The 14,784-nt window shown below is 42.2% G+C and overlaps 1 protein-coding gene across 1 annotated transcript in view; it reads left to right on the top strand.

The window, feature by feature from the left end:
• LOC311243485 (PDZ domain-containing protein 4-like) overlaps positions 1–14,784 on the top strand; it is a gene marked incomplete at both ends in the record, with an annotated part of 100,081 nt that overhangs the window by 67,434 nt on the left and 17,863 nt on the right. The window contains 5 exons of the mRNA XM_084332721.1: positions 282–380; positions 986–1,048; positions 2,539–2,640; positions 11,559–11,875; positions 14,373–14,501. Of these exons, the coding sequence (XP_084188847.1) occupies positions 282–380; positions 986–1,048; positions 2,539–2,640; positions 11,559–11,875; positions 14,373–14,501 (710 nt within the window). The remainder of the gene's footprint in view (positions 1–281; positions 381–985; positions 1,049–2,538; positions 2,641–11,558; positions 11,876–14,372; positions 14,502–14,784) is intronic.

Raw genomic sequence — 14,784 nt, 5'->3', positions numbered from 1 at the left:
CACCTTCTCAGGAGATGAAACAGCCACTGTCTCTGGTTAAATTAGCTTGCTGCTTATCTCATCCCCCCCACCAGGAGTTTGAGACAGCCAGCTGGTTCTCTGATTGATTTGTCTGCATTTTCTAATCTTGTGTTGTGCATTTATGTGGTGTATATTACCTTTCCCATTTTCGCCATTCTGTGCAGTGCTGGTACATTTTACACAGATTGGTTGACAAAACTACCACATCCTCAAAAACGAAAGCTCTCTCTCTCTTGCTCTCCCCTTGTCCCTCTCTCCAGGAAGTAGAGCTGTATAAATCCAGCCAGCAGGATAAGTTGGGTCTGACTGTATGCTATCGGACTGATGATGAAGAGGACCTGGGTATTTATGTAGGAGAGGTGAGAAGACAGACAGACAGACAGACAGACAGACAGACAGACAGACAGACAGACAGACAGACAGACAGACAGACAGACAGACAGACAGACAGACAGACAGACAAATAGACAGGTACATACTGTAGATAGACAGACAGACATACACAGATACAGGGACAATATATTATAGAAACATCTCTTCTGTAATAAAAACACCTGTACACATTCTGAATTCTGTTTTGAAACACAAACAGTGGTGGCATCTGATCAGCTAAAATACACCACCTGTGAGAGATACACACCTGTGAGAGAGTGTTTTGGAACGTGAGGTATCAGAACACTGACACATTGTAACTGAGTGTTTTGAAACTCAGAACCCTTCCTGATCTATAACTTCAAAGATAATTTTACTTTTCAAAGGATGAAATATCAGAGTGGGGTAGTTTAGCCTTCTAAATAATCACCCTCCATCTCTCCCCATCTCCCTTTCCTTTTCTATCTCGTCCTATCTCTCACCCCATCTCTTTCTCTCTTTTTCCTTATCTCCACTTTTCTGTCTCCCTCTCTCTCTCTCTCTCTCTCTCTCTCTCTCTCTCTCTCTCTCTCTCTCTCTCTCTTATATCCAGGTCAACCCTGACAGTATAGCAGCCAAAAATGGACGCATCAGAGAAGGAGACAGAATACTACAGGTACACACACACACACACACACACACACACACACACACACACACACACACACACACACACACACACACACACACACACACACACACACACACACACACACACACACACACACACACACACACAGTGAGTGAGTGAGTGAGTGAGTGAGTGAGTGAGTGAGTGAGTGAGTGAGTGAGTGAGTGAGTGAGTGAGTGAGTGAGTGAGTGAGTGAGTGAGTGAGTGATTGACTAATTAGACGCAATAACAGACAGTGTATGAGGTGTATCCATGTTCATATCCTTCCTTCTTAAAGCTGAATACGTCTGGGAAACAAACACCTGTTATTCCTCTGAGAGGATGGACCAATCACAGAGAGGCCAGAGAGTAGCCCAGATACACTGTCCTAAAAATAGATAGATAGAGAGAGAGACAGAGAGAGAAGGAGGGGGGGAGAGAGAGATAGATAGAGAGAGGGAGATGGAAGGAGAGAGAGAGAGGGAGGAAGAGAGAGAAGGTGGGAGAGAGAGCGAGCATGAGAGAGAGAGATAGAGAGAGAGAAGAGAGAGAGAAGGAGGGGAGAGAGAGTGAGAGAAGGAGGGAGAGAGCGGGATAAGGGGGAGAGAGAGAAGGAGGGAGAGAGAGAAAGGAGGGAGAGAGAGAAAGAATGAAGGAGAGAGAGAAAGAAAGAAAGAAAGAAAGAAAGAAAGAAAGAAAGAAAGAAAGAAAGAAAGAAAGAAAGAAAGAAAGAAAGAAAGAAAGAAAGAAAGAAAGAAAGAAAGAAAGAAAGAAAGAAAGAAAGAAAGATGGAGAGAGAAAGAGAGAGAGAGAGAGACCACATTATTACCATTATTACCAAACCAATCCACTTTATTTCCATTATTACCAGACCAATCAACATTATTACCAATATTACCAGACCTGACCAGATTATTACCATTATTATTGGACAAATTCAGATGTATTACTATTATTACCAGACCAGTCCAGATTATTATTATTATTATTATTATTATTATTATTATTATTATTATTATTATTATTATTATTATTATTATTATTATTATTATTATTATTATTATTACCAGAGCAATCCACATTATTACCATTAGTACCGGACCAATCCTGATTATTACTTCCACATGTTTTCAAAAAAACATGTAATAAAATCCTAAAATCACAATTTGTATATTAGCTTTTGAATTAAACTTTCATTGCTTTGACCTTTGGTGTTTCTCCTAATTGCCCCCATGCTCTTATTCATGTTCATGTCTGACTGATTGATGATGTCAGCACTTGTTACCATGACAACAATACTCTGGGTGGCTTTTAGTTAGACGTGTCTAAGTCAAGCTGGAGGGGGTTTGTTACATGTTGAGAGCAGAAAACAGATGTTTCAATGAATGATGAAGGGTGGAATCAAAGCTAAATTAGGACTGTGATGTCTCTCTCTCTCTCTCTCTCTCTCTCTCTCTCTCTCTCTCTCTCTCTTTCTCTCTCTCGCTCTCTCTCAGATAAATGGGGTTGACATACAGAATAGAGAAGAAGCTGTGGCCATTCTGACCAGAGAAGACAGCATTAACTTCTCTCTATTGCTGGCCAGGCCTGACCTGGAGGTAAAATATTATAAATGTTTACATTCATCTTGACCTGGAGGTAAAACATTATTAATTGTATATTATGTTATATAAACCTATATGAATGATAAATATATGGTATATTCATGGTACATACATAGTATATTCCTGGTAAATACATGGTATAGCAATGGTAAATACCTTGTACATTCATGGTAAATACATGGTATATTCATGGTAAATACATAGTATATGCATGATAAATACATGGTTTATTCATGATAAATACATGGTTTATTCATGGTAAATAAATGGTTTATTCATGGTAAATACATGGTATATTCATGGTAAATAAATGGTATATTCATGGTAAATACATCCATGGTTGTTGATTATCTAGGGCAGGGGTTGGCAACCTTTTTGGCATGAAGTGCCAGTTTGAAATGTTCTTGTTAATTAGTGTGCCATATCAACAATATTCCATCCATATAGGCTTTATGTATCGTAACAGCATTTTAAAGACACATTGTCTCTCATAATCAGGTATTTTGAATGATAATTTGAATGATAATAATTATTATGTCATTATTATTATTAACCATATTATTATTATATAAAAAATGTTGAGACGAGGAGAAAGATGAAGCTTTATCTAACGAGGCGTTGCACGATTTAACCTCTTAACCTGCACCCCCAAAAGTGGCCTTTTTAGTTTTCATTTTTGAGGACTGCATACTTTTTTTGCAAACCAAAACAACCTACTTTATACTTATAGCACATGCATGAGCCTGGTTTCTTTTGAAAGATGACATTCTGACGTTTCTGATTCCAGAAAGAAAATTCACTTTTAGTGCTAATGAAATAGAGTAACATAGGTCTGAACTTGAGTTGTAGAAAAACTTGAGTAACAAGTTTTTCTGTAGTAGTTAGTAGTCCAGAGGTAGTATTTCCCCAGAAGGTGGTATGGCTTACAAATCCATATGTGTGATGAGTGATTAGGAGTGATTTTTGTAAACTGTGTACAAAAGAAAAACTCAGTTTTCTCATAGACTTCAATTCATTCGGCTGTTTTTCTCTTCCTGTTTTCGCTCGTTAGTTTATTTTAGTTTTTTAGATTCATACATCCCCACCTGGGGTATCATTGGAAAGCCACACTCATTGGCTACGACCCTCCCCAATCATTTTTGAGATCGCCAAATGATTGACAGAACTAGAGCCCCAAGAGTCGGGAGTGGTATTTTGCGCAATACTGTGTATACAAGCCTCAAATACCGGCATGTAACTCGAAAAGCGCTGAGCGGATTTTGTCGGATTTTGTCGCTATCGACAGGCAACAAATAAGCCTTCAATTCGATATATATATATTGTATTACAAAATATGCACACCCGAGCCACTAGAGGTCGCCAAAGTGCCGGTGGGCAAATCGTCCTAAAAAGGACCCACATGTGGGCCCCCGCTTGCTAAGATTTAACTGAAGCGGCTAATGTTAACATGGCGGTACTCACGTTACCACGCAATCGTGCAAAAATGTCAGCACCACATAGAAGGTGGACAACTCCCCTAGCCCTACATACACACACCATCACACACACACAAATCACAGGCAGCTAGAGAGAGAGAGAGAGAGAGAGTTTGAGTCTTTATGGACAGATATAAAGACTATAATTATAATAATATATAACTACAATAAAAGAAGGTTGTTTCTCAGTCTCTAAAAGCACATCAATCCCAGGTAAGTGGATACTTGTGTGCATGCATGAACATGCGCTACATATATATTTCAAGTGCCCTGGTGTTTGGGTTTGAAGTTATGGTCATCCTAGCCTTGATACAAAAATATTTCACTGTGCTCCTAAATTTCTTTGTGTGCTCCTATTTTTTTCCCTTGTAAGTCAACTTTACGCGTTGCATTGCGAGTGATGCGGAAATAGACTTTGAAATCCTATTTGAGCAGCCAGATCGTCCACACTAAGACGCATCTGTAGAACACTGATTGGAATCACATTTCAAACCACCTCCAAATGTTGTTTGGATCCAATTTGCAGAAATCACATTTGATGTGATTTTTCGCTGTCCAGGCTTTCTAAAATCAATCTGGATACTTACTGGATATACCAGAAAAACTGATTTGGGCTGGCAGTCTGAACAAGGCTCTCTACGTCTCTCCCAGACACTCTGCCTGTAGCCTACTTTACTAACCCACTTCTCTCCTTGTGTGCCCTGGATGGCCAAGGGCTGTTTGAAAGAGAGCTCAATTTCATACACATTGTCTAGTACACATATACACATACACACTGTGTAACAAATGCACACTGTGTAGAAATCATACACACATACACACTGTGTAGTACGCATATGTAACGGAGGTCCGTGAGTAATATCCACAGTCACGATGGACTGTGTTGTGAAGTGACTGTGGCACGTAGCGGTACTGCGAGTTAAACTCACTCCCCCTTAAAAGACACATAGACACGTTACCAAGCAGTGAATTCACCTCTTGGTATAGTGGTCTGTGATGTCGCCCGTGGTGCGGCCCATCCGGGTTCGAAACTCCCTCGAGGCATCGAAGCCTATAGCACAATGCAGAGGTGTCAAATACGATTGGCTACACATACTGTACACACATACACACTGTGTAGTACATATACACACATACACACTGTGCAGTACACGTACACACATGCACACTGTGTAGTACACATACACACATGCACACTGTGTAATACATGCATGCTGTGTAGTATGCATACACACATAACACTGTGTCGTACACATATACACATATACACTGTGTAGTTCACATACACACTCATAGTTTTAGTTTTTAGTTTTAGTTTATTTATTTAGCACATTATTTAAAAACAGTGCTAGGAGGGAACGAAGCCCAAAGGGCTTGTACAAAGTTCCACTCCTGTCCCATCAATGTCCATAATCATATATGAATGAAATACATGTAAACATGGTCAAGAAAATAAACTCAAAACTAGATCAGAGACATATAAGGCAAACACTATAATGAGAAAATGGAGGATAGACACGGATAGATATCATGTTCAAAAGAGAAAAATATATGAAAAATATACCAGCCATATAGGTAACACTGTTACACAGGACTTCCATACAATAGCACGCATGCACGCACGCACGCACACACACACACACACACACACACACACACACACACACACACACACACACACACACACACACACACACACACACACACACACACACACACACACACACACACACACACACACACACACACACACACACACATTACACATTACACACACACACACGTTTGATAAATGTGTCTGGTATGACAGCAGGCCCCAGAGTGTATCCATATCTGCTGACTGAAGAGGAAATCCAGACCTGCATATTTATATACATTACACACACACACACGCATGCACACACGCCAACATCACGCCAACATACACACACATACATGCACGCTCACACACAAAGGCATGCATGCATGCAGCACACACACACACACGCACTCACGCACACACACAGAGAGAGAGAGAGAGAGAGAGAGAGAGAGAGAGAGAGAGAGAGAGAGAGAGAGAGAGAGAGAGAGAGAGAGAGAGAGAGAGAGAGAGAGAGAGAGAGAGAGAGAGAGAGAGAGAGAGAGAGAGAGAGAGAGAGAGAGAGAGAATGACTAAAGCAGCTCATCTAGAGTGTGAGTTAGTCACAGCAGCATCCCTGGGCCACAGACAATGTCATACAATCAAAGAAACGCAGCTATCTGATTGTGTTAATCATATACACATAGCCTTGTAAGAAAGACTGAAAGGGTAAACTCACTCCAGCTTTATAAAAATACACTTTTATAGCTCCATCTGTTGTTAAAACGTGTCATCAAAGCGCGTTACCAGGGAAATGGCCGTCTAATTCTCCATAGCAGGTTCAGCAAACAAAAGAACAAGAGAAGAAGAACATGAGAGGAAGAACAAGAGAGGAAAAACATGAGAAGGAGAACAGGAGAAGAAGAACTGGAGAAGAAGAACAGAAGAAGAACAGGAAATGAAGAACATGATAATAAGAACAGGAGATGAACAACAGGAGAAGAAGAACAAGAGAAGAAGAACATGAGAAGAAGAACATGATAAGAAGAAGAACAGGAGATGAAGAACAGGAGATGAAGAACATGATAATAAGAACAGGAGATGAAAAACAGGAGAAGAAGAACAAGAGAAGAAGAACAAGAGAAGAAGAACATGAGAAGAAGAACAAGATAAGAAGAACATGAGAAGAAGAACAGGAGATGAAGAATAACAAGAGAAGGGGCAGCCGGGTAGCGCAGCGGACTAAGCGTCTGTCTACCACCACAGAGACAGTGGGATCGAATCCAGCTGGCTGTCCATACTGACACAATTGGCATTGTCAGCGGGTGGGAAAGCCGGTGGGGTGGGTCCTGGTCGTTGTAAAACAGCGACTCCTACAGTTCGGTCGGGGCGCCTGCACAGCAAGGGAAGGATCTAGGAGAGGTAGTGTGACGTCCACACGTTACACTCTCCCAATGAGAGTCCGCGCTGCCAGGTGAAAAGAAGCGGTGGGCTGGGTACACATGTGTCGGAGGAAGCATGTGATAGTCTCCGCCCTCCCAGACCGGCGGTAGGGGGTAGAGTGCGCAACGACCAGGAAGGGGATTGGGAATTGGCATAACGACTAACATTGGGATGGGAGAAAAACGGGAAAAGATAATCAAAAGATTAAAATTAAATAAAAAGAGAAGAAGAACCAGAGAAGAAGAACATGATAAGAAGAACAGGAGATGAAGAATGGGAGAAGAATAACAAGATAAGAAGAACATGAGAAGAAGACCAAGAGATGAAGAACGGGAGAAGAAGAACAAGAGAAGAAGAACAAGAGAAGAAGAACCAGAGAAGAAGAACATGAGGAAAATAAAGAGAGAAGAAGAACGAGAGAAGAAGAACAGGAGAAGTAAATGTTTGAAGTGAACTAACATTACAGATGGAGCTTTAAAAGTGGATTTTTCAAAGCTGGGGTGAGTTTTCCTTGAGAGAGATACAGAGAGATAAAAGAAAGAAAGAAAGAAAGAAAGAAAGAAAGAAAGAAAGAAAGAAAGAAAGAAAGAAAGAAAGAAAGAAAGAAAGAAAGAAAGAAAGAAAGAAAGAAAGAAAGAAAGAAAGAAAGAAAGAAAGAAAGAAAGAAAGAAAGAAAGAAAGAAAGAAAGAAAGAAAGAAAGAAAGAAAGAAAGAAAGAAAAGGAGGGTTCTGTCCATGGCAGAAACACAGTGGGGAGAATTCACAAAGGGATTGCGCTGCTTTTTCCGATGCTATGCCTGTGCAAATAGTTCTGAAACTGTTTGCTATTCACAAAGTTGCCGCAAAGGGTGAAATACTGTGCTATTTGCGGGTATTTAAATTAGGTAATATGGGCAGAACATGCAAATGAGCCTCATCACAAAAACACTCCAATTCACAAAGATCGGCGCTAATTGCCACACGCATTAAAACGACGCTATTTACGTCTTCAGAGATCCTTGTATGAAAGGTGCTATATAAATAAAGTTTATTATTATTATTATTATTGACTGCACTCACGGTCCAATTGTACCACCAAGCGAAAACGAACATGTTTTTAGAAATAGGAAGCAAACGTATTCAATCAACACCCAGGTAGTGTGCAACGCCAGTAATTTAATAATGAATGTGGTTGCCGAATTCGCTGGGTCTGTGCACAACAGCAACATTTTTAGGAACAGCAGTCTATACGGAATGATGCAAGACATGGATGACACAAACGTTTGTGCTGTAATATTCATTGCAAATGTGTGGGGGAAAATGATATGCTTTTGTGTAGGTGACGTGGCCAGGGCCATAGCCAGCTTTGAGGTCACCAAGGTCCGGACCTCGGTAATTATTCCACACAAAAAAAAACATAGAAAGGTCACAATATAAATGTAGTCGGGAGTTGAAAATGTCTGGTAATGTCTGATGTTTGGCAACGGTACTCCCCCCGGCATAGCTACAGCACTACTTTCATACAGGCGGCTTTGCTTTGAACTAACTTTATTTGTTCAAAGCATGCGCAGATTTTTGAGGTAAGAAACTTGTCAAAATGTCAAGCTAGTTATTGCTGAAAAGCAAGCTTCATGAACAACATTCTCTGGCTGCGTTGACGTTAGGCAGGCAACGGCTGGAGGTGGGTGTAGTCCGGCGACGTCCGTTTGGGGAGTCCGCTGCTGCGACACGCGGGCTAAACTGTGGTGCTAGGCCTAACTGAAGCTAAGCTGTGAATCGAAACGATCCCCTGTCCTGTCGCCTATACTTTAACTAAAACGCAACGTGGGCAATATCTACCACACTCTTCGGCAGTAACACGTCTGCTTCTTTGTTCACAATGTCTCTTTTTTTTATCCACTTTTTCTCCCATTTTCTATATTTTCTCCCATCCCAATTTCGTATCATCCAATTCAACCCTCCCCTGTCACGGACGCTGTTTCTTGCCTCCCACAAGCCGGCTGCAATGTGGACTAAGTCATACATAGCACAAGTCCCCTCCGGTACTTGAGGTAACAGCAGTCGCATCTTTTCACCTGCGCAGCTCGATCTCTCAGTGGCGAGGAGTATTGCGTGGGAGGCTCACGCTGCCCCCGACACTTCCTGATTCTACTGCGCAGGCGCACCAACCGACCTGTAGGAGTCGCTGTCCACAATGCCCGATCCCCACCCATCAGTTTCCCACCCCCTAATACGGCCAATGTGTATTAGTACGGACGACCAGCTAAACTGAAAGCAAATGTGGAGCGCTGGGCTCGAACTGACGAGCCCAGCGTCTCCAGCATTTCGTGGCGAGCGCCTTGCCCACTACGCCACGTAGCCGCCCTGTTCACAATGTCTCTTTAGCATTAACTGGAAGCTAAGCTATCGCATACGACATTACTAACCTGCCCCGTGGCGGGGGTCATATATCGCGTGTCCTTAGTGTCTAGAGCTCCGCTCGCTTCTATGTCAAAACGATGAAGAGGGTGTTCCGCTGTCTGAGTTCTGCCTTCAGCCCTCTCTTCTTCTTCTGCTGTCTCTCCTGCCCAACGTCACACCAGCTCCCCCTGGCGGCAGTCCAGTGCATGCTCCACTATTAACTGTCAATGTTAGATAGGGGAGTTTACACAACGTTATCCTGAACACAGTAGGGTACAAGAAATTAGGTTAGACACATTGAATTATTGTTAGACATATTCAGGTGTCTAGCTATAGACTCCAATCTAGTCACAGAAACAACTAACATAAAGCAGCAACACTCAGGCGGGAACTGGTAGGACAGGAACAAGGGAGACAAACAAACGATCCGACAAAGACTGACAAGGGAAAACTGACTTAAATACACAAGAGGGAAAATAATGATTAATGAGGGACAGCTGGGACAGACGAGACACAGTACTGCAGCCGAGACACAGGACTGCATGTGAGAGACACACATGAGGACATCTGCTGGACCTGCAGGGGGAAACACAAGGAGAGGTTAAGACTAGGGGAGGGGGAGAGAAATGAATGAGAGAGAGAGAGAAAGAAAACCCACTCCATTAAGCTAATCAAAACCGGAGCTTTTTTCATCTGTAAACAAGGAACTTACCTCAACCGAAAAATATGTCTTCCTGTGTGCCACTTACATCCCCCCAATTGAATCCCCATATTATAAGGAAGACATGTTCTCCAACCTAGAGGACAAAATCATCCAGTTCCAGGCTTGTGGTCACATTGTAGTCTGTGGAGCCTGCAATGCCAGGACAGGACGAGAACCTGACACTCTCAGCACACAGGGAGACAAACACCTACCAGGAGGGGGGAAAATCCCATCCAAAATATGCCCCCCCAGAAAAAACTATGACCAAGCAACAAATAAACATGGGTCACAACTCCTACAGCTCTGTCGCTCGCTGGGACTGTACATAGTCAACAGTAGGCTGAACAGATCGACACCCAATCAGGAAGTATCAAAACAAACAAACAAAAACAAAAATTAACAGCAAAAACACTAACTACACATAAACTACAAAGCTTAGAGTCAACCATAAAAGATGACCAGAACCCACTAGAGTCCCCAATTACACTACAAGAACTACAGGACAAAATCGAATCACTTAAAACCAAGAAGGCCTGTGGCACGGATGGTATCCTAAATTTAATTATAAAATTCACAGACTCCAATTGGCTATACTAAAACTCCTTAACATTGGACCTCATTCTTGAGCATTCACGTACGTTTCCTCCTCATAATAACCTTGTAAGAAATTCGTAAGCGGAAACTAACGATAGATCTCCTCTGGATACCTGAACGTGTGGAAAGGTGCTCGTAAATGGCCGAAATTAACGCAGCCACGATCCCCTGAATGAAGAACGTCACTCATTCTTAAACTGAAAGTGCATTCTCATACACCGGAATTTGCATATAGAAATGCCCCGCCAGCTCCTTATAAGGGAAGGGAGAGGCTAAGCATTGCACACCGGTTATACTGACCCCTGTGAAGATATTCAACAGGTAGTGTGAAAGCAATTTGCGACTGATCAAAATTAGATTCGATTAGACCTTTAAAATGTATTGTCATTATACAGCACAATACAATGGAAATAATGTTGGCATCTAACCGGAGTACAAATGTAACGGTAAAGTGCAATAGTAACATACAATGCACAGGTGATTAAACTGGGTATAAAATATATAAATACTAGTGAGTAATAGTGCTCATCAGATGCATGTACAGAGTTGTAGTATTAAGTACAGTAATACAGGTATAAAGACCCTATAGTAGTAAATCATACTGTAGAACATGACATCTTAGTGTGACATCTTATTTAGTAGTCTCTCTCTCTCTCTCTCTCTCTCTCTCTCTCTCTCTCTCTCTCTCTCTCTCTCTCTCTCTCTCTCTCTCTCTCTCTCTCTCTCTCTCTCTCTCTCTCTCTCTCTCTCTCTCTCTCAGAATGAGAACCCCGGGGAGCCAGACGAGGAGATGGAGTTGACTCTAGAAAGAGGAGCCTATCACCCCCACCACCATCCCTCCTCTCACCTCCCTAGCTACTACCTCCTCCACAGGGGAGGGGGAAGCCTGTCCTGCCCAGGACGAGGAGCAGGGGGTGGTGAGGAGGAGGAAGAGGAGGAGGGAGATGATGAGGGCAGAGAAGAGAAGGAGGACAGAGATCCTCCTGTCCCTCTCCCTCCTCTCCTGAACCTGGCTCCTCTCCTCAGCAACAGCCAGGAGCTGGACAGCGGTGTGGGAAGAACAGACGACAGCACCAGGTAGGACACCAAGGGAAAGGTGACATAAAGATTGACTCAGGTTGCATTAATATGGGGAGAGATTATCTAATGTTTACCTCATTAGTAACTCTTTCGGATGTTTTCATGTCTGTATTATTATCAGATTGCATTTGCATGCCTAATATTGTGTTGGAGTAGGCTTAGTTAAGTGGTATAATCAAGAGACCCCTGCTTCTTGCTTCAAATCGTCTTCAAGTCAAGTCAAGTCAAGTGTTCCTTTATTGATCCCCTTGTGGAAATGCAGGTGTCATAGCAGCATGAGGGAGGGGGGATGGGAGGTACAGACAGAAAATATAATATAGTGATGATAATAGAGTAGAACATGTAATAATAGTGGAATGGCAGAATGCAATCAATAATAATATTAATAATATTATAAAGCTCGGAGCCTATTTTCTGAAAATCCACCTAAAATACATACCTAAGTAAATGGAATATTGCTCCATTTCTACAAGGTCCATTTGCATATTCTTGGTATCTATGGACATCTATGGACCTCAGTGAATGTATTCCCAGTGTCAGAAATATTGTGTCTATTACTAGGCTTGCTTAAATTGTGATGAAACAAAGGAGAATATGAATTATGATTTTTCTTTGCATCTTTGACAGTGAATAACACCATGCTAATAATGCCTGTATTTGTATTTACTAATGTAATGACCTATCTTGGGCTACCAAATGTGCTACAACAGTTCTTTATGCAGATGATTCAACATTGTATTACGCTGCACCATCATGCAATGTACTTAATGAAGTTTTGAGCAGAGAACTTAAAGTTGTCCATGACTGGGTAGTATGTAATAGACTTGTCCTTAATATCTCCAAGACTAAATGTATTGTGCTGGGAACAAGGCACAGGTTATCTACAAATCCAAAGCTTCATTTAAACTTGTGTAATTCGGCAGTTCAACAAGTTGAAAGTACTAAACTCCTTGGAGTGATGCTGGATTGCACTCTGTCTTGGTCTCAGCATATTAATTATATTGTTTTAAAAATGGGAAGAGCAATTGGTATTTCCAGGAAATGTGCTTCTTTTGTTGCCCGTCCCATTTTATGTCAGATAGTGCAAAGTGGTCATCTGCTGCCAGTGGTGACCGCAGGAAGCTCCAGGTGGTCCAGAACAGGGCAGCACGGTTGGTACTGGGCTGCTCACTAAGGTTTAATGTGAGCCGTATGAATGCCCGCCTCTCTTGGCTTAACGTTGAAAATAGATTGTCTTTTAATATACTTGTACTGTTCAAGTTGGTCATGAGCAGTAAAACTCCTGTTTTTATACATAATCATATTGTTTTTAGTAATACTGTGCACAAGCATTACACTAGAGGTTCCAGTAGTGGGCAGCTTGAATTGCCAGGTCCTAAAACCAATGCTTTAATTGTTACAGTAGTTTCATTATGCATTGTGTGTACTGACTTTTAATAATTTTGTTTTTGCAATAATAATTGTTTTTGTATGTTTTTTTGTGTGTGGACCCCAGGAAGACTAGCTGGTTGCTATGGCACCAGCTAATGGGGATCCCTAATAAAATAAAATAAAATCACTCGATAGCTGAACACTATGGTTCTGTAGAAGTCATCTGTAGCAAGGAACCTAGAATGTGAGACAAATGTTATTGTAATTATTTCTAATAGAAATAATATAATACAATTATTAACTTTGACTTCTCAGTAGGTTGGATAATACAACATTTGCATGCCAAAATGTTTTCAGCACTGATACATATTGTTCACAGCGAGGTATAGATTGAGATATTGGACATCTTGTAACAACATGTATTTAGTCAATTTTAACCCATAGATGTCGAACCAAATGTATCCTGCAGGGTATTGGTCAAAGTTGAATCTTGCTAACCCCATAGCTGAATAGGATATGGACACTGCAACTCACCGCAGACAGATGCACAGACGCTCTGCAGGGCTGATCGTCTCCCTGAACGTTGTCTGTGCTCTGGAGATTGTACCGTCAACCTTATGGAGGAGCAGCTCAAATTGGCTCTTGGTTAGCCTAAAATAGGCTAATAGGAACCGTAGCTCTTGGACGAGGCGATGGTATTCCCCGTACTGCCGTCTCCGACGAATCGTGTCATGTACCCACATGCTCCTTGCTCTACGACCATAAGATGGTATGGTGACAGCAGGAACATCACCAAAGTCATCCATCCAGTCATCAATAACAATATTTAAATATATAATAAATATACAATAAAAGGCTAAATAACAAATATATCACGGCAGTAAAATAGGCGGTAAAAAGTCAACATTGATAAAAAATGGCTGTCATTTACTGTAGGTTGTTGATAGCTACATCGTTGCCATAGATACAAAAATAACACGCTGCGTTTTCCTTCTCTCGCCACAAGCGCTTCATCCCAACGCTCCCCAGCGCACTGCCAGCACGTTTGTGCTAGAAGAGGGCGCTAAGGCAACAGCAACACAAACGTCACTCATGGCCCAATACCTCCTGCCTCTGTCTGCAGGTACGAGGAGTCATCTGAACATGACCTGCTGGGGGAGGAGCACACCAGCGCTCCCAACACCAACACCACCAACACACCCGGCAGCATGCGGAGGTTCAGGGTGGGCCCCAGCCCGAGAGCCAGCCCCAGGTAGGCAACATGAGTCAGGATAAGCCCCAGCCTGAGAGCCAGCCCTGGGTAGGAAGCATGAGGAGGTTCAGGATGAGAGCCAGCCCCAGGTAGGAAGCATGAGGCGGTTCAGGATGAGAGCCAGCCCCAGGTAGGCAGCGTGAGGAGGTTCAGGATGAGAGCCAGCCCCAGGTAGGAAGCATGAGGAGGTTCAGGATGAGAGCCAGCCCTAGGTAGGAAGCATGAGGAGGTTGAGGATGAGAGCCAGTCCTAGGTAGGAAGCATGAGGAGGTTGAGGATGAGA

Source organism: Notolepis coatsorum (genome assembly GCF_963971535.1).
Source record: "Notolepis coatsorum genome assembly, chromosome: 17".
In the NCBI taxonomy this organism is placed as follows: domain Eukaryota; kingdom Metazoa; phylum Chordata; class Actinopteri; order Aulopiformes; family Paralepididae; genus Notolepis; species Notolepis coatsorum.
This window is presented reverse-complemented; position numbering and strand designations above follow the sequence as displayed.